The sequence below is a fragment of the Epinephelus moara genome, chromosome 20, assembly GCF_006386435.1.
Source record: "Epinephelus moara isolate mb chromosome 20, YSFRI_EMoa_1.0, whole genome shotgun sequence".
Lineage (NCBI taxonomy): Eukaryota > Metazoa > Chordata > Actinopteri > Perciformes > Serranidae > Epinephelus > Epinephelus moara.
The window spans coordinates 15,873,866-15,898,771 of NC_065525.1; the positions used below are offsets into that span (position 1 = coordinate 15,873,866).

A 24,906-nucleotide genomic window follows, 5' to 3' on the forward strand; every position below is an offset into this window, starting at 1 on the left:
GGGTGTGCTCTCTCTGCCTCAGGCTTTCCTTGTTTGCAGGTGGAAGGGCAGAGATGTGTGCTCTCTATGCCTTACTGTGCATTCCCACCAAAAGCGTCACGAGTGTCATAAGTAGCCAGCAGCCATTCATTTTCAATGCACGCTGGCGACGAAGGGCGNGTAAGCGCATGGAAGGGCAGAGGGGTGTGCTCTCTCTGCCTCAGGCTTTCCTTGTTTGCAGGTGGAAGGGCAGAGATGTGTGCTCTCTCTGCCTTACTGTGCATTCCCACCAAAAGCGTCACGAGTGTCATAAGTGGCCAGCAGCCATTCATTTTCAATGCACGCTGGCGACGAAGGGCGTCAGGGGCGTTGGCTGCAGCGAGCGGCGCAATGCCAGTGACCAGAACGTCAAGTAGAAGTTGAGAGAAGCTGAACTTTATGCAAATGAGCAGCGCAGCCGGCGAAGCAGCAGCCAATTGCAGACCGGGATTCGGATATGGAGGAGAAACTTATCAGCACAGTCTGGGGTCTCCCGGAGCTGTACGAGCCGGTGAAATGAAACAGTGTGAGCGATGTCAGAGGGACCAGAGTGCCCGCATGGAGGAGGCTTTCTGTGTAGGCCTGAGGAAAGGCAGAGAGGCCCCAGAACAGAGCCATACCGCCAAATATAATACTGCAATTGGAAATAAAATTTCTTTGACTAAAGTGTTCCTGACTGAAATTCCTTTAAGTAATGAAAACTGCATTCACTGTATTTTGTGAGTGTGTTGTTTTTCTGGCCACTTGGGGGCAGCGGAACAAGCTGTAAATACAACTCTGACATATTATCTTATGAAGCAAAGCAGTTCCTATTAAGCAGACACGAGGCAAAGAGCATTCATTTGGAGTCGTGTTTCTGGACAAATCAAGTACAAAATTCGCTCTCCTTTTAGCTCTGTTTTTCCACCATCACTTGCAAAAATACCCAGCTCTTTACGTAGCTAGTAAATGCTCACTCTGTTTTATGCTTTTTTTTAAAAACCAAAAACAGCTGCCTTCTGTATCCAAAACAGTTAATTTAGGGGCTGTGAATGTCATTAAAATGCTCAATCGAGCTGAGGAAAACTGCTGAGTTTGTGAGTTTGTTGCTATGAGTGACCCCATCATATAGTCACTGATCTTTTGTTAATATAAAAACATCAATTAGTGCAGCTTTAATGTGAACAGTCAAGCATGTAATTTCAATAATTCATTGTAGCCTGATTAATTTGGCTTTGTGCTGAGTAACCACATATTTACTTCATACTAATTTAATTTCATGCACAATTTCATCATTGCCAACAAATTTACTTCCTAAATAAACAAGAAAAGCACTCTGCAGAAGTTAAGTGCAGAATTATAATAAATCAATGTAACCCAGTTAGCTGATTTGGACCAACTGCTGCTAAATATTGGTGTAGTTGGCTGTGTTTTAGCACCAAAAGGACCAAATGTGAGCTGACAGTCTGTCTGTCTTCTCCTTGTAGGTTGTGGATCACAGGCAGAATTGATTGGGGTAACGGCAGGGTTGGGTTGAGGGTAAGTATCGCAGAAGACAACTGGTTGGGGCAAAGGTTGGGCACTTGAAAAAAATCAATGACGATGCAGACTTTGAAACATCACTGTCTCAACTCGCACAGCTGCCAGGTTCTGGTAGTGTGGCTGACATTGGTAGGGAATCAACTGCAGTTATAGAAACAGCACTTAGGCCAGCTTTGGACAACAGGTGTCCCTTGGCTCGACATTCATGGAGCATCTTGCCAAAGTCTGGGAGCAAGGTGTGGAGGATTTGGGCTGCTGTTGAGCTGAGCAGTTTTGAATAGCTGTCAGATTTGGGCAAACTATATAAGGTCCACTGAGAGCGGCTTGTTCTCATCACACTGTGGAACAAAGTTTATGTTATTGAGTTAGAGGTCAGATGAAATGATCTATGACTTTGTCAATGTTGTCATTACATAATAGATACACAGACAAATGTGACCAAACCTGCCAAGCTGTACTGCCCTATGACCTCCTTCTCACCATTTGTCACCCACATCTGAAACAGGTTAGTGGGATCACGTGTAAACAAACGACATGAGTGCAGCAGACAACACATCTGACAAGTAGGAGATCAGTTGGAACTGTGTATCTCCAACAGACTGCGATCTAAACTACAACAGATGTGTCTTTGTCTATTAGAAACACCACAGCCTCTGAGAGTAAAGCTCTAACCGGCTTAGTATGTTGTCTTTGTTGACTCTGTTTACTGACACACACAATCATTCTCACATGAGGCATTGTATAGTCACAGTCATGGTTAATGGTTTCTGCTCACGTGTGTCATTGTTTTAAATCAAAAAATGTTTGGCATATCAAAAATGTTTCAGTGGATGTCCCATGTGTCTTTAAACAGAAATCTGATACAGAAGTCGGTGGTGTAATCGCATGTGGTGCCCATATGTTTCCTGTGCAGCCCGATGAGTTTACAGCTCATCATGAAACATTGGGCCACTATTTTGTTTTAATCACAAGACGTTGTTTCTGAGACTGAGAAAAATATCAGTTTCTTAAAATTAGAAGCTTATTCTCAAAGTGTCCCCAGTAGTTATGGTTCCTCTGTTTTGCCCTTGACTAGACTACATAACTCAGTTGTGTAAAAGTCTCCGTCCCCCTTCAGCATGTCCTTGAGTGTCAATTCCCCAAAGACTAACAACACTTATCCACACTTAAGCATGAGAACACCCAACTCAAGTCACGTAGAGTCGAATAAACATCTGACAAGAGTCAAGACTGACCCAGTGGAGGAGGGTTTGACAACAACAATGATGGACTGTCCCTATAGTGATGAGATCATGGACATTTCAGCTGTTACACTGATGAAATCTGTACATCTGTTTACAGGGAAAATGCAAACTACAAACAAAGAAATTAAATCATTGTATTGAGTTAATATGTGTGTTTTATGGAACCCTAATTTTATACTATCTATCATATACAAACTGAAGACAGGGGAGAGCACTGTGTTGTGGTTGCTAAATTTATTAAAGGGGAACTACGCCCATTTTCAGAGGTCATACATGTTATTTCTATGGTCTCAGACACTCCAGAAATATTAGTAGACATGAACAACTAACTCCCAACCCCAAATCTAGAGTGCTGAAACTCAAATTTGGGATGTCATAGGGTCTAAAGTCTGGAGCTGCTCCATAGACAATGCACTTGGAAATATGTTCTAGATGACCCTGAGAGCACCACGGGAATGTTCTGACTATATGAATGCATTTTCTGTTTCAGACCTGCGAACGCTACAATAGAATAAAAATCATTCAGGTATAAAGAAAGAAAACAAGGATTCTGTGGTTCCACAAAATCAGACTCCCAGTCATTGTGAGAAGCTCCAGACTTCAGGATATCTCAAGTTTGAGACTTATTCCCCTTTCCCACCAAAGTTAGCACGTGTACGCTGTTTTTTTCAACACAGGTCAAGCTGCTAAAAACAGTTAATTGACTCCTTTTCCATTACCAGTAGACAAGAGCTGTGTAAAAGGCTCTGAAGCAGATGAGTGTGGGTTTTTTTTGGTGTCACGTTCAATGTCACGGGCAAGTCAGGTTAGTAAACGGTAGAGAGGAACACAGAGGCCAGTGAAAATGTTTCAGCAGTTACTTCCCTTTATGTATCTTCAACATATTCAATCTTTCTCAAGATTGGTGCAGACTAATCTGGATTGATGTTTGAGCGCTGCTTGGACGGAAATGGACAGTATTTTGTGGTGGCACATCATTGCATCTCGCTGGTGTAGGAGATAAAATTAGTACAATCACTCAAATGTTGTGTTCCCATCAATGCCAATCAGAGCCGGAGGTGTTAATTACCTATAGCTACAGCAACGTCACTTGACCTGGGTACGAATGCTGATTCAACTTTTTCTGATTCCATTAAAAAGCCAGATGTTAGCAGGTGTTAGTGGGTTTTGGTGCAGTGGGAAAGGGGTTTTACTTCTTGGGTTTCTGGCTTTGAGAGAGAGCAGCTCATGTTCACAAATATTGAACTTTTGCGGGCCATGGAAATAAGATTTTGGAATTCTTTTTCTTTTAGTTTCGAGAGTTTTTAAGGGTCAAAGATCAGTTTTATTTGCATATCCTTTGTAGCTGTACAATTAGTTTTAAAAGGCCTAATTTGAATGGCATTCTTAATTTAGGTGGTGTTCCCCTTTAAGGTAGGGTTTAGTGGTATCTAACGATGACTGCAATCAAATGAAACTTCTTTCATGTGCCAAGCGTGTGGGGGAACTACAGTGGCTGACCAAAAAACGCCATCGGTCTGATCTAGAGCCACCGTTTGGTTTGTCTGATATGGGCCACTGTAGAAACAACATGGTGGAGTCTGTGGTAGAGGACCCGCTCCCTATGAAGATATAACCAGCTCATTCTAAGGTAACAAAATCAAAACGATTTTTATTCTCAGGTGATTATAAACTCATAAAAATATAGTTATAAATATATTCCGTTTCCGCCACAAATTCCTCCTTAACCCTGTACACTGGACCTTTAAATTAATTGAGGTCGTCTTGACCACAGTTCTGGCTGCTGAGAGCCCAGCAACTATTTTGACTGCCAAATACCGGAAAGCAACCTAAAAAAGACCTGTTTCCAGCTGTGAATAGCTTTTTTAAAAATGGCCTCATATCCAAAATCAAACCACACAGTGATATTTTCTCACAGAAAAGCAGGAGAAATGAAACAAATCCAGCATAAAATAAATGTTAAATGAGCCAAGGAAGTGTTGAATCTGGGCTCCAGGCACAGAAAGCTCAGTCCAAAGACTTCCACCCTTTCAGTTTTCCTTTCTCTTCCGCCAGTGGTCCTTCACTGTCTGCTGACCACAGCGCACTGCGTTTCGCTGATGTCTGCTGATGAGGTTAGCTAAACTCCCTGCTCAGGAGGAAGTTGAAGGCCAGAAACAAGCTGTTAAACTGGATGGATTTCATAAATCATGCACAGACCAAAACTCATCTGCTTTAGATGAGAATGAAACGCTCAGTTTTATATTCCAGCTGTGGCTAGTGCAGATGTTTATGATGGGTAGCGAGTTGTGTGATGAAAATGAAAAAAGATGGAGGGAGATGCTGAGAATGGTTTGACTGTGTTTCAAAGTGGACTCCCAGCGGTGTTCAGAAAGTCTTGGATCCTGTGGTCGCTCCGTAATTAATATCATCAGTTACAGACACAAGATCTGAGATTATTTATAGAGCAATGTTTAGTCACGGCCCATCCTCATCGGGTCTACAGGGATCACAGTAATGATGTGAATCCCTTCCATCTACCTCCACAAGCATCCACATCTTCAACAAAAGCTTTGTTTTTAGAACACGGACTAAAAGGCAAATTACATGTGATAAACAATACTGTGTCGGTTACAACAGAACAGCCAGAGGACACAAACACACCCCTGCAGTGTCCATCTGCTGACCAAAACAATGCTATTAGAGAAGTAATAGCTTAACAGGATTATCTGCTGATTATCGTGCGGACAGTTCACAAAAAACAGAACAATTCTGAGGCTTTTAGAAATGTAAAAGAGGCACAGACGACTGCACATGAACAAAATAAACATGTATAGGTGATGCCCTTTCATATTCTGTGACAAACAAACTTTGTAACCTCTGTCTGTGCTGCTGGTGCACTTGTGGACACCTTTAAAAGGCAATTCATTAAGAAATGTACTGCCCTGGTGCAGTAAACAGGTAAAATACACTTGTAGTCCTCTCTCCCATGTACTCTCTAACACTAGCAGATGCCTGGCCGGTGCTGCCAGAGCTGCATTCTGCTGCTGCTGCTGCTGACTGCTCTGAAAATGTCCAGAGGCTGTGTCCTGCAGGACAGCAGTGCAGAGAGATCCAGTGTCTGCCAGCAGGGATTAGCACTGTCAGATGATCAGCTGTGACATACCGGGCAGCTTTGTAAAGTTTAACAAAATACCTCTGCCCCTGAGGTTCATATAGTACACCATATTGGACAACTCATTACCATATATATTTTTACTTTTAGTAGTACATTTTAATAAATAAGAGTGTAGTAGTGTAATAACTTCCCCCATCTTTACTTTCATAGATGACATGTCTTCAGATACCGAAACTTTTCTGTTTGCTGAATAAATAAATGCTACAAAAAAAAAATGCATAAAATAAAATACAAATCAGTAATTGAACAAAAACTGTGATTTTAATAAGATATTTTGAACCAGTCATGGATGAATGGAAATAAAAAAAATATATAAAAACATGTATAAATATAACTTAGTTAAGGGCAACATTATTTGAATCCAGTTAATATCTTAAATAAATGGGAAGACTCTATTAATATGATAATTCCATGGTAAGATGTATTTAATATCATCCATAAACTACCCAAGATGTATCTAAACGTATCATACAACTACAGATATTATTAAAAAAATTACCCACTAAAACTTAATTATCTCATTCACTGTATATGCTGTTTTAGTAGTACTGCAATTACTTTTGAGCTGTAAAATCCTTATCATTATTATTATTATTGTTATTATTTTCTGACAATTTCTGACTGTTTTTTGGTTAATCTATTGGTTGTGTCTGTTTGTTTTCGTTTCGTTTTTTAATTTTTGTTTTGTAGTTTTCTTGTTTTTTGGTTGTATTTTGTTCCTTTTTCCTTGATTTCTTAATTATATATGTTGTTTTACTCTATGATGTAATGTTTGCTTGTATGGACCTGAGAGTAGTTGCTACCTTGGAGGTGACTAATGGGGATCCAAATAAATGAATAACTAAATAAATAAATAAATAAATAAATAAAAGATGCTATCTATTTAGGGTCTTGAGCAAACTTGTTTGTGTATGTTTTGCACTAATGGAGGGGAATCAATCTTGCATCTCATGTGGTATTGTCCTGCTGTCGCCTCATTTTGGGATAAAGCCCAAAGGTGGATAATGATCTACAATAACAAATATACAGTCAACTTCCAGTCAGCAATTTTAGGGGACTTAAGTAGCAGCAAATCAGAGATCAGTGACATTGTAATATTGTTTGGCAAAGCTTTTATAACAAAACCGGTCAGAATTTAAAACTTATCTTTAAACACACTGGGTGACAGAAAGATCAACATCTAAAAGAAAACTACAGACCTTGAAATTCCTCAAGGAAGGAAACAACTCAGCTTTTGGGAAGGATGGGAATAGACAAAGAGAGAAAGGGGTGTGTGTGGGATAGGCAGAGTGGATCTGTGCCCCACCCCCTCAAGAAAGATTTTTTGAATTATAACAGTGATCAGCATCCCTCCACCACACCTCTCACCACAGCACAATGAGCATGCTTAACGTGTCAAACCCTGCGGTCGAGGAAACAACAGCCCGGCTGTGGAAGAAGGCCGGCGGCAGCTGACTGGCAGGATCGGTGTCTGAAGTCAGCTGCCGAGCAAACGGGCACCCTCTATGAATGACAGCTATTCACCTCCCCCCCCTTGAACATCACATGAGCGCTGACTCCTACTCAGCAGAGCGCAACACAATATCTCACTGTGTCTTCTGATACAGTAGAGCCTGGTGGGGAGTGAGGGAGGGAGACAGAGATAACCTGCACTGTGACCTTGAGGACACAGATCGTCCACTGGTGACAGGAGGCGAGGGGAGTAGAGTTACCTGACCTGACACACCACAGTGTGATGGTGCAGCTACAGCAGCTAATTTTGGGTCTAACCTCAGAGAAAATAAAGTTCTGTGTCATGCAGCAGCAGCAGCAGCAGCAGCAGCAGCAAGTAGGGCAGCACCAGCCACTGGCATGATGTGCTTTCTTTACCCTTCTTTAACCTTCACTCCCGTCTCCCACTGCTGCTTGTTCATCTGTTATGAAAACAGACGACGCCGGGGGTCCACTCCTCCTCTCTGTTACGTCAAATGTGCTTTGCTGAGGGCGCACACACATATGATGTGCGCAAAATGTAACCTTTACCTCACATCCCTTTTGTTTCTGCACTTCTAGCTCGGAAATCAAGCTCAGCCTCCCCCTCTTGCTGTGTTTCCTGACGCCAACGTCAGACGGAGAAATGAGAAAATGACCCAATTACAGTGCAAAGATAACCTGCACTGGGAGGGCTGGTGGAGTGGGAGCAGGGGAGATGATGATGGGAGAGAGGAGAGGGAGGAGGGGGGTCAGTGTTTAGACAGTAAAAGGAGCTGCAGTGACATCATCAGAGCTGGACTTCTTGTCATCACAAAAAGAAGAAACAGATGAAACTAATTAAGAAATGTGTTGTGTTTAGGTAATCTGCAGCTGCTCCCTTCTCCTTGTTAGAATACACACACACACACACACACACACACACACACAAGTGAGGCTCTGAAAGTGAGAACAGTGACATCCCTCGGTGACAGCGGTGCCAGTTGGCACATGACTGGATGCTGCAGAAGATGCCTGGCTGCTGCAGTGTCTCTGTTAGCCAACCTGTCCTGCTGCCATCGACTCAAAGGCAGCAACTCTGATGCTGTGCAAGGACGCGGCATGCAGAGTGTTGCATAATAAAGAAGCCATGCTGGTAAACAAGAAGGGCGAGGACCACGTCCTCCCACTGCAACGAGGCTTCACAGCTGCAGTGGACGCCGTCGTAGCATGTCGCTAACATACTTGCAGGAATGTCTAATGACAGGCAGCTTGAGGAACAACATGTGCTCCGGTGGCCTGGCACATGCGCATACAGATACAGTACATACAACACACACTCTGTGAATACACTGCATCAAGCTCAGTCACCCCTATGGAGGAAACAAACACACACCTTGGCTGCAATAACAAAAAGTGTGGAAAGACATCCTGCCTGATCCTGTTGAGAAACTCTGCCTATTGCATCCATGAATTCCTGAGATGTAACACACACACACACACACACACACACATACACACACTCAGTAAGTGTCAAGCTGACAGCAGTCTACTCACAGGTGGCTTCTGAAAAGGCAGATATCCTCTTTTCTCATCTGTCAAAGGGACTTGTTACACACTCCTCCCCTGCTCTCCTCGTCCTCCTGTCTTTCACCGGCAGACTAGAAAGCGAGAGTGGCTAAAGACAGAGAGAGATCTGCAGTGCTGGAACTCTGTCAGTATGCTAATGCCTGGATCTGCTCTGCCTCCCTCTCTGTTTCTCTCTCCTCCCTCCCTCATAGTTTCCTCCAAGGTCAGTGGGTAGAACTGCCTATTTGACTCCTCCCTTAGCGGACAAGTGCTTTCCCCCCCTCCTGCACCCTCCTACAGCCTTGGACACCCGGGCAGTAATTACCGTCATGATCCAGATTAACCCCTGGGTGTGCTCTTGTTGTGCTACGCTGGGCCGGGCTGGACAACACACAGACAGGATTACTGTGTGTGTGTGAGTGTGTGTGTGTGGGAGAAGGTTTTAGACCCCACAAGGAGGGCCAGGGGTAGCCAGACAGGATGGGATGGGACAGTCTTAAGCCCTGCTGGAGACAAGAGGGAGACAGAAAAGGACACTGAGCTAACAGCGTGACTTTAACAGCAAAAATCCATCTACAAGGACAGAAACTTTCAAGCATTTCAAAGCTGGGAAAACACTTTAGGAATGCAGAACATGATAAATCAATGGAATGTAGATTATAAATAGTAGAAGAAAGCCTTAAACTGACTGTGAGTTTACACCAATCTTCATCCCAAAACACATGAAAACTACGCTGAAGGTCATCTCTAGCTGCAGCAGTGCTCTCCTCTCTGCATGGTCACAACAAGCGCCGGAGTCTCACAGAGTCATGGAAGAAACCAGAGTTAAATAGCTTAGGACTGGCAGGAGATCAGGCTCAAGGAGACACAGCTGCAGCAGGAAGTGCTCGCCTGAATAGTCAACAATTCTCGCCATTTAAATGTTCTCTGATTCAAGTGCTACATTAACACAATCAGGCTGTGAAAAGATCAATGTGGTGACTATCTGAGTGAGCGCACTGGCTGATACTTGCTGTAGAGCGAGCTCAGGAGCATTGCTGACTGTTTAGCTGCTTCACTCAGTGGCTTTGGATCCTGTGATGGGATTAGAGGGGAGAAGCGTCTGATGGGATGAGACACAACTCAGTGTATGCGCAGGAACCACTCCTTCACCACAAGGGAACTGTGAACCCACAATAAGACTTGTAGATAATCACACTGATTGACACCAAAGTGACATCAGTTTGGGGAAAATGCTGCTTTGTCCCAGTAACTGAGCAAATTTTACTACTGCGCACATGCTGGTTTCCATTCCCATGGTATTGCTTTGTGTTATTGCCTTCTAAGTGTTTCTACTTTCTTTGAAACAGAATAAATCAAACCCTGTGTAAACCAGAAAACATCAAAAATCAACATGGTCTCACTCATCCTCCACAGACACTGCTTCACCAGTAATTAGACAGTGCCTGATCACTCATATTCCCCTTCATTCTTTCCTGACAAGTTCACAGTTCCTCCATTGACAGTGAAGAGCACATGAAACAACCTCTTTTCAAAGACATCCTAGGGAGTTGGTTACATCATCCACAGCCAAGGGAGCAGTCTTTGTTGTGATCAGAGCAGGGTTGGTTTTCTTGTAATGTGCTGACACCCTGTGGTTGTTTGTGGTAAGTACAACACCTACAAGAGAGCTCTGATACTGAATGAATGAGATGATATATGATGGTATTTGTATATGTTTTGGCTCCTCAACTCCAAATCAAAATGTACCTCACCATTCCTATGGATTTTAATACACTATACGACTGCCACTGTGGGTGCAAATGCAATGGTGATAATGTGTGACAACTCAAAAGACGATTCAAAGAAGTTTCACACAGTGTGTCGACACATCATATCGTACTCACTTAAAATTCGAGGACAAGTCAAGTGACAGTTTCTTTTGTATTTCAAGACTTTTGGAACAGCATGCGAAAAAACAAACAAAAGAAACACAATAATTAAAACATGCAACATCAATAAATCATAAAGTTGGGCCAGCCAACACATCATTTTCCCAAAATACAAGATGTAGAAATAGATGAGAAAAACAACCAACACACCAAAAAAATAATAATTATAAAAAGGAGCTGAAGATAAACACAGGTGGATGGGCTGTTGTTACAGTACATGACCAGCAGATGGAGGCATACAGTGTGACATTGGTAACACCAAACATGACCATAAGAGGTGAAATGGAAAACCAGACAGTAACCCGTCTCCCTGCATATCAAAGGAGACTCCATACAATGACAATGTTTGATTAGCTGGATTAAATTTCATCATGTCGTGATGTAGCATCTTTAATAGGACAAAATATTATAATTTCGGCTGGTAATCACAACCTTCGATACCATGTGATGGAATGACGGTAAAACAGGACAAACAGAGAGCTTCTGTCGTCTGTTCAGGTGAGTCCAAAAGGCACGTCACATTGCAAACAAAACAAGATGGGAGGGATGCTCGCTCTGGTAACATCTGTACAATACTTCTACTCACTGCCAAAAGGTTTATAACCCACCAAATAATACTGGTGCACCCATATTCTCAAGTCCTGCTTTTAAAATCCATAATTTTCCTTTTTTATTTCATTTAAATAAAATATCACTTCAGGCCCCAAAACATCACAACATGTCGGGGGGAGGGTCATGTCAAAAAAAGTTAACCTAGATTTCCAACCAGTATGATGACTAAAAGAGACATTTCAGGTGAACAAAAGTACATGAGGCAAGATAAATCCAAAGAAAGCACATTAACATGACCGGTTGAAGTAAACCTTAAATGACAACACAAATACAGTACACATTTTGTCTTCCTGTTCTACCAAAAAAAGGCAAAGTAAAAACAGAATACTGCATGAAACAGAGATGGTGCTTCAGTACATAGTTAATACAGGTTAATGTTAAAAAAAGAATACTGGTCTCTGTGACTTTCCCTCATTCAACAGTTCAATCAAACTCTCTCATCGCTGATTTGTCCGCACGTGAATCTCTTTCTAAATGACCTGAGCTGTACCAAGTAGTCTGCATACAGTGCATCGAACTACACCCTAATACAATACACCCTAATTGTCAAGTACATACTGAAAGTCTTCATCCGTGACTTGTAACACGCGTGTGTAACGCCTGCCTCTGAAGTCATGTTTGAAGATTAGTGTGATTTTCAAGGCCATTCTTTTAGGTCCGTCTAGCCGCCTGTCAGCTACTAAACATGAATTAAAAACACGGGACATGAACGCAAATTGTGCACAAAAAACAAGCATGTACTGTAAGTCACAAAGGATCAACTCAGACTAAGTGTGCTACTGCAGTAAGTACGGAAATACTAGGTAGTGTTAACAAGTGTTATCAGTCTGTATGGATGGCCCTTTGCGCCTACTGTCTGTGAGCTATGACCTTACTGTAGGCTCGTACAGTAGATTGGGTCGGGTGAACTACATCACAGTGTCAAGGCATAGCATGGCTCATCATGGCAGAAAACATGAAGTAGCACCTGATGGTGATAAAGAGGTTAAGGGCCTGCATCGGAAAACAACAAACACCTGTATGGTAGTCGGTAAAAAATTAAAGGAAATGTCTTAAAATGACATGTCTTAGGGAGTATACTTGTTCAGTGAAGGCAGCATGAGAAGGAAACCATGACACAGAATACTGAGTCTGAAGAAATGCAGCAAAATCTCAAATAAGTCCAGGATGTGGATCCACAGTGGCCAGGACTTGGCGTGATCACACCCTGATCCACAATGAAGTGCAGGACAGACGCATGGGCAGGAGTCCAGACATGTCATCTCAGTTTCAAGGTCCGACATATACTGCTCATATTGTTCTTCATTTTATAACACTGTCTCTGATCGGACATACTGCAGTTGATCTGATTCTGTACTTGGAGCTGTATCAACCATCCTGTCGTTCAGTCCTGCAGCTTCCTCAGTTAGAAATCTCTATCAGCCACCTCTTCTCTTCAGTTTAGCAGGACTATCTCTCTGCTGTACACCCTCGGGGGACTTCCATGGGAAGTATTGTCAGATTAGGCGAAGCAGGCAGGCAGGGTCAGTGGCATGACTGGTTCGAGCTACGGCCTGGGGGCCCGGGGCTTCAGCTGTGGTAGCTGGGCACAGCTGCCTGTTTCTGGGAGAGACGCAACAGCTCCTCCCTGATGGCCTTGATCAGGGAGGCGGAGGAGTGGGTAGGAGGAGATGTGTCCAGGGGCGGTGGGGCTGACAGATAGCCCATCCCCGGGGTGTCTAGGTGGACAGGGGGTGCTGAAGGCTCCCTGATACCACTCCTGGGCGTCTGGAAGATAGAGGAGGACGAGTAGTCAGGACAGTCCAGGAACTGAAGGCAGAGAGGAAGGACAAACAAGAGGAGACGGAGGAGGAGACAAAGGGTGAAGAAAATAGAGGAAAAATATCAAGTGACAGAACTAGAGAGTGTGAGAGAAGAGAGAACTAGCACAGATTTTCAGAGCAGCGCAACACTATGAGACAACTAAACATGTAATGTATAGCAGTGGCTCCCAAGTGGTGGGTCGCGGTCCAAAAGTGGGTCGCGAGTCCATTCTGAATGGATGGCAAGTGACTCACCAAGAAACACTTTTTATCTTAAAGTACAGTGAATTTTAGGCACAGAGCTTTTATTTTGAAGTGCTGTTTCCTGCTGTAGAGTGAGTGACTAACATACAGCTATCTAACAGAGACAGCAAACTAGCTGGATGACATGACCAAACGCAAGTATGACACTGAATATATCAAACTGTGTGGACCTTGAACTAATGACAAAGGAGTTAGTGAAATTATCAGTCTTCCGAGAGCTGATGGTAACTGAAGTGCACTGACAGACTGGGATATTAAATCTCAAATATGTTTTGTCTTTATCACATTTAAATTCCTTGCCTGAAGTTTTGAGGAATGCCTCTGCACCTCACTGGCCAGGACCTGTAGCTCCAGGTCAGAAAAGTTTTTCCTACTGTGTTCCTGGTGTAAAGGCAATGTGTATACTTTGCCACATGGATAATTGCAATCTTACGCAAAAAAAACAGACAAATTGAACTCCGCTACACAACTTAATGGCTGTGTATGCACTGTAATATCATCGGTGCATTATCTTTTATTGGGCAGACAAGTGATTCGCAGTTCATGGTACTATCAGTGGCAACAATCTCTCTCTCTCTCTCTCTCTCTCTTTTTTTTAATATGCCTGACAGAGAGCTTAAAGGATAAGGCAGGTATTATTCTATATTCCCCAGAAAAGATCAAAACCAGAAACGTCTCTTAATACATTCTGCTGTCTCTAGCCCGTCAGCTGCTCTCAATCCTAAACCCATTTGTTCCTACTGTAAATGTTTTTATCTTTAACATTGGTTCACAAATATGTAGTTTCATTTTTATAAATAGCTCTGTAAATTTCTAAAACTGATTGGCACTGCCTTTTTTAGTAAACAACACTCAAATAGGTTTAAATAGCACATTTGTTGGGACTATTTTCAGCCACAGATTGATACATTTGGAGCTTTAGCGGGAATTTACAGCAGCAGGGCGATGTGTATGGGACTGGCTCAAAATAAACTACAGTACCATGCTCATGGTAATTAAAGAAAACATCACCCAGAGCAACACTGTGGCTCACTGGTGTGTTTTTATAAGTTTCTGGACAAACATGGAGCTCCCTGAGACACCAATAGTGAGCTAGATTTGTTCTTAGGTTCAGTTCATTGTTGATTTTTGGTCTTTTCGTGGGGATTGTTGACATGAAACATTTACAATCCTATTTCAGGTTTAAACAGATAAAAGACCTCCTTGGTCTTAAAAACATTCAATTTGTGATCCACTCACTGCATCTTTTTCAGGTTCTGCCCTGGAGAAGTTGTCACCATGGTAGTGGTTCCACCCGATGCCTCCATTCTGCCCTGGGGCAGCTCTGACCCCTGCTGGGTAACCATTCATCCGACTGGACAATCCCACCTGTGTAAGATGATGGAGCTGGGCGCCTACACACACACACACACACACACACACACACACACAAACCACATCAGAGCTACAGTACCTGAAACTCAATCCTCAGCAGCCTCTCCTTTAATATGCTTTGATGCAATCGCCACAGCCTAAAAAGCACTCTGTGCTGCACTCTATATGGTAAATGCCAGAATCCATTCCTATTAGTGTAAGTCACATGACAGCAGCAGCATCACGCCAGCTCCTTTAATAATTTAAGAGAGAGACAGGGCTCTCTCAGTTTAACAGGTTTATAGAGTGGAGGTGTGTATCTGTTTGAAGGACCAGAGCTGTGGCCCACATCCAGAAATGATGTCACCTAAACCATATCCACAAACAACCTCTGAGTGTTAATTGCTAATGTGAAAATATTTTGTATTCAAATCAAGCTGTGAGAAATGGAAATGAGATTAAGACATATGCACACCTTCGGCTCTGTTTACATCTGAATCCAGCAGTATTAATGGCCATAAAACACGTCTAAGGCTGTTTGTATGTGTCTGCATGTGTGCAGTCTCCACTTGTACCTGTAGTTCCCCCTACTGGTCGTGGCCTGGCAGATGAGGGCAGCTCATCAGAGTAGAGGCCCCTGCTGGAATACAGGCTGTCTGGCTGGAGCTGCTCACACTGCCCTGCTGTTTCTCCTGGTGGCAGGTAGCTCGAGCCAAGGCCCTGCCTGAAACACAAACAAATGTATCTTTCATTCTTAATGAAAAACATATTGTGGCAAATTTCCTGGAATTCTTGTCAGCTGCAGTCTCTACACAAGTCTCATATCAACAGATCCATTAGAACAAGAAACACATGTGGCATTTCCTACAAAAGCAGTGACATCATGGACGTCTTCAGGTGTGGATGCTCAAAGATTTCATTGTGGAGACTAATCACCTACGTTATGGTGAAGCCAGCTAATGAAACTTAAAAACTTGTGTATCTGTGAAGGTGTTTGCATGCTTGACAACAGGGTCATCGCTCACTCTGATTCTACAGTGTCTTCTACTGTATGTGGGACAAACAGCAAACTAAAATTGATCTCATGTGGTTCATACAGTCTTCAACATTTCACAATTTAAAACCACTACAACTAATTGGTTGACTGATACTTAAGTTTCACAGTCACAACTTCTTTGACCAGAAACACATCAGTTGTGTGTTCTTTGGCTGTTCTGCTGTCTAGAAAATACATTGACATCATGAAAAAACCTGCTAAATGTGTGTGTGTATCTGTGTTAGGACATGAATGGGTGAGTGTGTTCCGGTATCTTTCTGGAGCCCATCCAGAGAGCATTGCTTGGACCTGATCCATTAAACCAGTAAAATAAAGATGACTCTTGTTTCATTAGTCATGAGGCCCAACTCACCAGATGCACCTAAGGGAAAACATTCCCACTGGTAACGTGGTGGAAATTAGGCTGTACTGAAGAAATCACTTTGGTGTTTGGAAGAAGTGAACGTCAAATAAGCACATTATTTATTAATTTATAAGTGAACACTCGATTTTTATAGACTACTACTAACCTTGGTATCAGGCCTTGGACAGGAGGAGGGGACAAGCTCAGCTCAGTAAACCTCTGGGGAAGACAAGAAAAGACACACCGTGTTTAGGAGAAAGTGTGTAACAATTTCTTATATATGCAAAGCCTATTGCTATGTACAGAATATTTGGACAATGGGGCTCACTTCAAACACTGTAGTTAACAGTTTCTTGGATATCCGTCTTTTTTACAGCTGACCTTTTACAGCCTATTAAAGCACCAAACCTGCAAAAGCAGAACCTGCAAATGGCTTTTTATGGCTCCACTGCTCACTGTTAAGTCACTCTCTATATTTGTCACCTGGGGTGAACACTGGCGTTGGACTTTAGGGGACAGAGTCATGATAAATGTACGCTGATAGCTGTGAAATGCATTTAAGTATTTATTTTAATTTGATTATCAAAGTGATAATTAAGCTATACGCAAGACAGGAATATGTTTTGTTTTGGTGCCATAAAACATCATATCATAAAAATGAAATACTGTTTAGCAGTCCTAATACTGATGCCTCAGTGCTAATCTAATCTGAGTGATTTCATGGACGAAAAACCTCTACAGCTTCCTGTAACGCTATGATGATGCTTTTCCATCTCTAAACAACTCCTGTTCTTTTCCGTACATACTGCCCATGGGCACTGAAAACCTTTTTTTATTTTAGCTCAGCTCTACCCTTAAGCATGAACATCAAAGAAAGGGATATGCTATAGATAACTTTTATTCTGTCTCTTGGCAGCTCCACCCATAACATGAAACACTATGAACACAGTGTGGAGCACACGCACAGTATTATACAAAATCCAAGCTTAACGTGTTATCAAACTGCAGCGCTGCATAAACTGACCTTTGTATGGTGCTGCTTCGCACAGACCTCCCTTAAACAGCCCTAAATACTGTATAAGTACAAAAACAAATACACTGAGCTTATTATTCCAGCAGTCCTCAGGGCAATTATATGACTGTACCGTCTTTGAATCCAGCCTACAGTGACAGGAGCTAATGCAGATCGGGCATATGCAGGGTATATTCCTGTACAGTCTTAGGAGTTGGAGATAGCTGACAAGGGTTGTGAGGTCGCAGCTTCATGAGGGTGACAGATGGAGGAATACTTAACTGATTAGTTTGCTAAGAGGACGCGATTAAACTTGAAGCTATAGGCTTCGTGCTGTGAATGAGCTGGAAAAACCTCGAGAAAGGGAGGAGATAGTGAATAGAAAGGATTTTGTGTGTTTCTATTTAGTGGTTTGCTGCTCTGCCATTACAGGTTTGAACAGGGAGCCTATTCCTCTCAGTGTGTCCCCAGATTAGTGACAGAGAACAGTTTACAGGAACAAACTAGCAAAAGCTTAGATGCAATGCAGAACCACTTGTTGCTAACGCATTGCATTTCTTCAGTTCAGCGTATATCCTGTAGATATAAGTGTCAGGGATGGCTACTTACACCGGGGAAAGGGCCAAGAGCTTGGTAGGAGGGACCCCAAGGTCTGGGGCCACGGCCTGGAGGGCTGGAGGCAGGGGGGTTGGTGTTGACCCCAGGGAGAGTGATCCCCGCCGTGCTGCCCTGAGAAGTGGGCGACACCAGGGCAAAGGCATCGTCCAGCAGGGAGTGCATCTGCTGCCGCGCCTCCTCAATGGAGGGCTGTGGAGGCATGTAGGGGGGTGGGGGAGGGGCGTGGCCTGGAGGAGAGGAAGCAGGGCCGAGGAAAACGTCATCTGTGGGGGAGGGGCTCCTGTGAGGGGATCCTGGGCCTTGGTCTGGGTCCGACTGGAGTAAACATATTTACAGTTAGAGACGTACAGGTTATACAGTCAATGTCAGATTGTAAAACCATGATTCCCCTGTACTACTCACTACGTAGGCCACGTTGTTGACTCCAGGACATTTTCTGTAATTAGCATCACTGTCATCAGTGATGAGGTGGTCTTTGTCTGCCTCCATCATGCCTCCATTCAGCTGCTCCTTCATCCTCTGTTTGGGAGAACGCCTCCCTCGACCACTGAGGAAAAAGAGGGAGAAATTATAATTAAAAGCTGCACTTTTTGTCAAAGTCAGCAAATATTTCCTCACAGTCCATTATGTGCGTGTGTGCTTGGACTAAGTCACACAAAACTTTTCCAGCCAATCAGCGGCAGTGCTCATACACAGTGGAAAGGCCATAGATGTACAAAGAGAAAGGCAGTGGGAGTGAGAGGGAGGCTAACAGGTGTATTTGTTTGGGTGTTAAGCTCAAATATTAGCAACCTTTCTCCAGAATTGCTGACACCACCTTAAAGCTGCTTTTAAGTATTTTTCATTTACACAAGCCAGAACAGATGTAAAATATAGACCTACAGACCCCCACAAAACCAAACAAGTGCAATGACCCAAACCTCTTCTTGGACTCCATGAAGATGGAGGGCATCTGGGCATCTGGGTCCAAGATCTTATCAATCTGTATCTGTGCTTTTTGATAGATGCGATCCTGGTCCTTCGCATCATTAAGGCCACTCGTCATGTCGTCCATGGCGGGAAAGTCGTAGTGGCCCTTCCTCTTGGCCCGCAGACGTATCTTGTTACGATGGTGCTCGATCTCTGACTTGTGCCTCAAAGCTACCTGAATCTGAACAGTCAACAGTAGACAGAATCTTTAAAGTATGCACAGATTAGTCTAACAGTAAGTTCAGACTTCAACTAGCAGATGACATTTTTTTATTTACATGCATTACACACTGTTAGTGACACACTATATCAGCATCTGAGAAAAAAATGTTTGTTTTAACCAGTAAATTACTAAATTATAAATTCCAAAGGACTCGCAAAACTATGCTGCTATTAGGCCTTCTTTATTCCTCTGATAAAATTAATTCAAGTCATGGATTCCTGTGTACCTGAGCAAATTTGAGCTTGAAAGACTGTAATTTTCTTTTGTAATAAAGAAGGAAATTTAACAGGAAAAGATAACAGTGTGTGAGCATTCACTCTGGTTAAACACCTACATTTGTCATTCTTTTAATCCAAACTAATTTTTCTGCAGCTTTCCAATGTGGTTGCACGAGTTGGATGAATTTTCCAGCAACAACTATCTTTCGTGCCCTCATGCTCCACAAGCATCAATAAAAAATCACTCAACTACAGAACACTCAAATGGCCCCTCCACATCAGCAGATTGTCTTTTATATAGTAGCAAAAAACACATTTTACACTTTTGGATTAATTTATATGTTAAAAAAAAAAGATCAGTTTTTGCCAAGAAGAACAAACCTCTTTGTTGATTTGGTTTGTGTCGGACAGTTTGCTGTTGATGGGCGGGCTGTGCAGCGGTGGGACAGGCATCGGCTGCATGGCAATAAGCTGGATTTTGTTGGGGAGTCTCTTGCTCGCGTCTGTGGCGCGAGACATGCGATCGACATGTTCAAAGATGGCAGCTGAGGACAGCTGCTCATTTGTATCAGTCATAGGAGGAGGACCTGAGGAACGTGGAAAAAAACATGACAGTCATAACTCAGTCAGCTCAGTGTAGTCACTGCAAGTCTAAACTGCTATTGTGGAATTAAACTAGGGGACAGAGCAGAGATGACTACTGTGTAAGGATCTGAGATACGGCCCATAACAAAAGCGTGACGTAAATGTTTCCGACAGTGACATGAAATGAACACTCATTTTCGAAAGCTTAACTTCATTTCAAACAAATGTCTCGGCCTTTGTTTGTGTAGCTGATTGTCTCTACGCTGTGACTGGCGGCTCAGTGGACAGTGATGGATGGTGAGAGCAAGCCGAGCACAAAACTACAACAGAGACAAACGGACGACACACAGACACAGCTGCTGGAGGTCAAGCCTGAGGTCTACAGAGACACAGATAGAGAGAGGACAAACTCTTACCAATTCTATTCTTGCCTGCAAACAGCAACAGAAAGGAAAAAAAAGAGTTTCACCACAGAGAAGGAGATAATATAGAAGTGGTTACTGTATATTGTCAATAAAATAAGAAAAAGCCTTGTGAATTGAAGTCTGGCCACCGTGAGTGCTGTTTAAAAGTAAAAAAAATAAATGAAAGAAACAAAAAGGGAGGGAAAGGCAAGTGAGTCATCTAGGAGGTTGGATTTCTGCAGCTGATAAAAGCGTCTCCCTACGTTCAATTATCAGACAGAAGAAAGAAAGGAGCTGCTTCTGATGAGCAGACAACACACTGATCAAAACGCAGGCTGAGAGATCAGAAAGAAAGACGGCACCTTACATAACACTGAGTGTGTCTTATATACAACCTTCTTATAAACACTGTGGCAGAGCATATACAGTCCCAGGCTGAGATTTATCAGTAACAAAACAGAGACCATTCCTCTGTGGGTGAGTCAGGCTGTAGTCTGTGTGCCTGACTGCCTCTGGCTCCAGCACGTAGTCGCTGACTGGCATTGCAGGCTTGAATCTATCAACAAGCTGTCAGATGGAGTAACTTCAGCTATTTTTTCCTTTCTCCCTCCTCTCTCTCTGGACTTCTTTCCACCACTGAATACACTTCCCACCAGGTGTTTCTTTTACCTTCACTGTTCCCCTCTGTAATTTTGATGTTGTTGCTTGGTTTGACGCTGCACTTTTCCTCAGTCCTCCTCTGTTTTCTTCTCTTTCACCCCTTCACACTCTCCCCTGCCCTCAGTCTGCCCCTCTTGTCAATCAAATCATGCCAGCTTGAGTTGCTCTCTTTATGTCTGCCTCAGTCCCTTCAGTTCCCTCCTCCCCCTCTATGTGTTTGGAGGAGTAATGTGAGTGTTGCCTAGGCTACTTGCCATTTAAAACATTGATGGGGACCTTACGGGTCTGCTTGCTGTCGCTGGGCGTGGCGTGAGCTCTCAGGTTCTCCTCGGTTGATTCCCGCTCACTGGAGTGGTCACTTACCACGGAGTCACCGTCAGACGGCGAGATCCTACCCAGAAAACACACACACACTCATACATACATAAATAATACAAGTCCAAGAACACACTAACATGCTGAAATGCCATGCATAATCGAAAATAGTGCTTTTCCACAAAGATAAAAGCTGAGGAGACTTCTGAGAAATGCTAATATGATTTGAAGCTTGTAGTGCCACATGCTAGACAGTATTTCCACTGACAGAATTATTAAGCTCCTGATGAATTTGTCCTGGCTGGCTATCGAGTGAGGAGAAACAATCCCATACTTCACGAAAACACTGGTGTAATGGACTCTATTAGTGACACAAGTTCATAAATGCATGAAGCAATAACTGCTGTACTACTGTGCTGGTGTCACACAGGGATAGTTAGTAATGGTGCATATGTATACATTTAAATTACCACTACAATGAAAAAAAAATCCTAGTACATACAGCATGTGTACATGAATTTAAAACTATTTAATATTGGTCTAAAAATCTGCAAATAATCAGACAAAGATATTTGACTTAACCTAACATACTGTGAAATACACATTCTGCAAGAGCAAATGAAAGCCCTCAATGTGTAGTGCATAAATAATTGATCAGAGGATCTGTCAAAAGCTTTTTTTGTCTGGTTGACTGACTGTCCCAAATGAGTTGGGGGGGGGGGGGGGGGGGGGATCGGAGTGATGGGGTAAAAAACAACCTCTGTTAAATGTCTAAATAAATGTCTTTATAGGGTGGAGGATTCAAAGTTAAATACATTTTGGTGATGAAAACAAGAGAAAAATAATGAGTAATCATTTGACCATAACTCTTTTTGGTCCCTTTTTGTTATGCAACCTATAGACATATCCTGATGTAATTTAATTATCTAATTTCCTCATATTTATTTTGACTCTATGAACTGTTTTCTTAGTCAAAGTTGCTCCTCCTGCTCTGCACTACCAGCAGCACTGACCTTCCTCGCCTTCCTCGACCGCTGCGGGACGCCTTGGTGGAGGTTTTGGATATGGGCGTGGGGATCTCCCCGTTCTCAGATGGACTGAGGCCATCTTTAAGGGACAGGGGGAGGGGCCCAGGGCCAGGGCCTTGCGGGCCAGGCTCCTGGATCACCATGACATCATCCTTACTCTGCTGGCCAAGGTGCAGCTTGGCAAAGTCGAAGCCTTTCACACTGGGAGCCTGCAACTGAGGACGGGGACAGAAGAGACGGAGAGAGAGGAGAGGAAAAGCGTTTTAGGAAACATGGAATGGAAATAAACTGTAGAGAGCCATTTAGCAGATGTGACAGAGGCCAGATAGAGTGTGTGAAGTAATTAACAATACTGTTAGTGTTTACTTTATGACTGGGACATATTCAGTAATGTTGTGTGGAGGAGGAATCATATTTCAAGGAATCATATTTCAAGATGAAGCTGACATACATCTTGACATTCATTTTTTAAGTGTGTGATTTTACAACACATTGATCAAATCATGGTATATTACAGCAGTTCTCAACCAAGGGACTTTCAGGGGGCCTTAGGGGGTTCCGTGGGGGGGGGGCCCCAGAAAATTGGGAATAGTTTATTTTAACTATCTAAAAAAGTATAGAAGTAAGCCCTATGGTCATAAGAGTGACTAATCTGATCACAGGTTTCACTTCCTAAACAGTTATCTCCTCCTGTAGACAACTTTAGTAATGTGGTCTTAGCAGGGGCGTAAATATAGACAGTGTAGGCAGTGCGATTGCACTTGGGCCCATGAGGTGGGGGGGTACATAGATAGAGTGGGCCCTCCAGCAATGTGTTGGGTGGAGAATGGGCCCCTTTGAGTGACTGCCACCTTGGAAATATTTTCCAAAGAAGAACTCATTAATTTAAAAACTGTGCCATTTGCTATATATGTCAAACCCATCTTTGACATGTTTTTTTTTTTCTTTTATGTAAAATAGTCAACAGCATCTATTACAAAATTATATGCTTATTCCACATAAAATATAATAAACTATTTTTTTTTAATTAAATTAATAATTTCTCATTTTCTTTGGTATTTTTTGTGATATACAGATATGTAATGATGACTGCTGGGTAATATGCATGTAAATGTTTTCCGGTGTCAGGTCTCTGATCATATGACGAGACGATATGTGCACCTAGCGTACAGTATTGGGCCCGTCGTAATAGCCTGCACTGGGGCCTGTCGTAACTACCTTACGCCACTGGGTCTTAATCATATCTAACAACCAAAATCCTTTCAGATGGAAGGCCCTGAAGAAAAATCTTATTAAATGGGGGTTATTGACTAATGTGTATCAATTTAGAGGTGCTTGACATGAAAAAGGTTGATAACAAACCACTGATAGACTGTATATCATTACAGAAACAGTTCTTATGACACCTTATATTGTCACCCAGCCCTACTTCAGTGGCAAATGTGCAGCGAACACAAGTTCACATAGACATGTTTTGTAAGGTACATAATTACGCTGAATGACTGATGAATGGATGTCCAAGAGGGAGACTCAGACAGGCAGACATTAATGAGTAAAGAGAAGGAGGAGTATGAGGAATAGGGACAGGAAGAGATGGAGGTGGGGGGGGGGGCACTGAGTTGCTTGCTTTCCTTTGAGGAGGTGGGGGGATGGATGCTCAGGATGGAAGCAGTGCCACTATTTGAGTGCAAAGCCCTCGGGACTTTCCAACAGCAAAAGAGTAAACAGAGGATGTCAGATCTCAGTGTGTGTGTGCAGCTTGTGTAACTCTGGTCCTGTGATGTGTATAGAAGAGAGGAAAAGTGACGTGACATGTTCCCATTAATTCTCAGAATTATACGTACACTCGCTCAGTTTATTGGTGCTAAATGTCTGGCTTAGAAGAGGCTTGTTGGTATAAACCTGCTAATCTAGCGCGACGCTTGCCAGTATGAAACTGCTAATCCTGAGAGAGAGGAAAAGAGAGGAAGAGTGTGCGTGTATATGTTTGCGCTCTCCACGGCATATAAACAAGGCCTGCCTTTGAAAGGGAAAGCATTCACATGGCTGCAGCTGATATAGTAAAAGCTGTTTCATTATAATTAGCGCTGATGCTTAATGAGAGAAAACAGCAAGTGATATCTCCCATACGCACTAATTACTACTCGGCCTGCTCTAATGGTAAATTGGGAAATCACTCACAACAAACAGACGATACATACGTCTATTAATCTACTACTTCACAACACAGTGATGCTGTATATCCCTCAGGATCTATACACTACAGAGACACCAACACAACGTCTACAGTAAAATCCACTAAAATCTGCAACACCGGATTTTCTGTGTCTGGACATCACAGCCAGGTAAAATAGGATCCTAAAATCTATTCACGCAAACAAACACTAGTATCTACTGCACAATATACCTCCTCCTTGGCTCTCCTCCCTTTAGTTAACACTTTCATTTTGCCTTCTTTCTTCATCTCCGCTGCTTTCTTTATCACTGCTTTGCTTTCTTGTCGTCTTAACTCTTCTGGTTTGACTCCTTTCTTTTTAATCTTCTCCTTTTCCTC

General features: G+C 42.8%; 1 protein-coding gene across 5 annotated transcripts in view; it reads right to left on the reverse strand.

Moving 5' to 3' along the window:
- Positions 1–10,867: 10,867 nt before the first annotated feature.
- Positions 10,868–24,906, reverse strand: part of si:ch211-1e14.1 (UPF0606 protein KIAA1549) — a 49,443-nt gene continuing 35,404 nt past the window's right edge. For 3 of the 5 annotated variants that reach the window (XM_050073976.1, XM_050073975.1, XM_050073971.1), the window contains 10 exons: positions 22,338–22,567; positions 21,264–21,400; positions 19,742–19,947; positions 18,871–19,100; positions 18,353–18,497; positions 17,942–18,265; positions 16,487–16,539; positions 15,496–15,644; positions 14,807–14,961; positions 10,868–13,310 (listed from right to left, as the gene is read on the reverse strand). In XM_050073976.1, the coding sequence (XP_049929933.1) occupies positions 13,071–13,310; positions 14,807–14,961; positions 15,496–15,644; positions 16,487–16,539; positions 17,942–18,265; positions 18,353–18,497; positions 18,871–19,100; positions 19,742–19,947; positions 21,264–21,400; positions 22,338–22,567 (1,869 nt within the window). In that variant the 3' untranslated portion in view covers positions 10,868–13,070. The remainder of the gene's footprint in view (positions 13,311–14,806; positions 14,962–15,495; positions 15,645–16,486; positions 16,540–17,941; positions 18,266–18,352; positions 18,498–18,870; positions 19,101–19,741; positions 19,948–21,263; positions 21,401–22,337; positions 22,568–24,906) is intronic. The other 2 variants (XM_050073972.1, XM_050073973.1) reach the window with 2 other exon arrangements.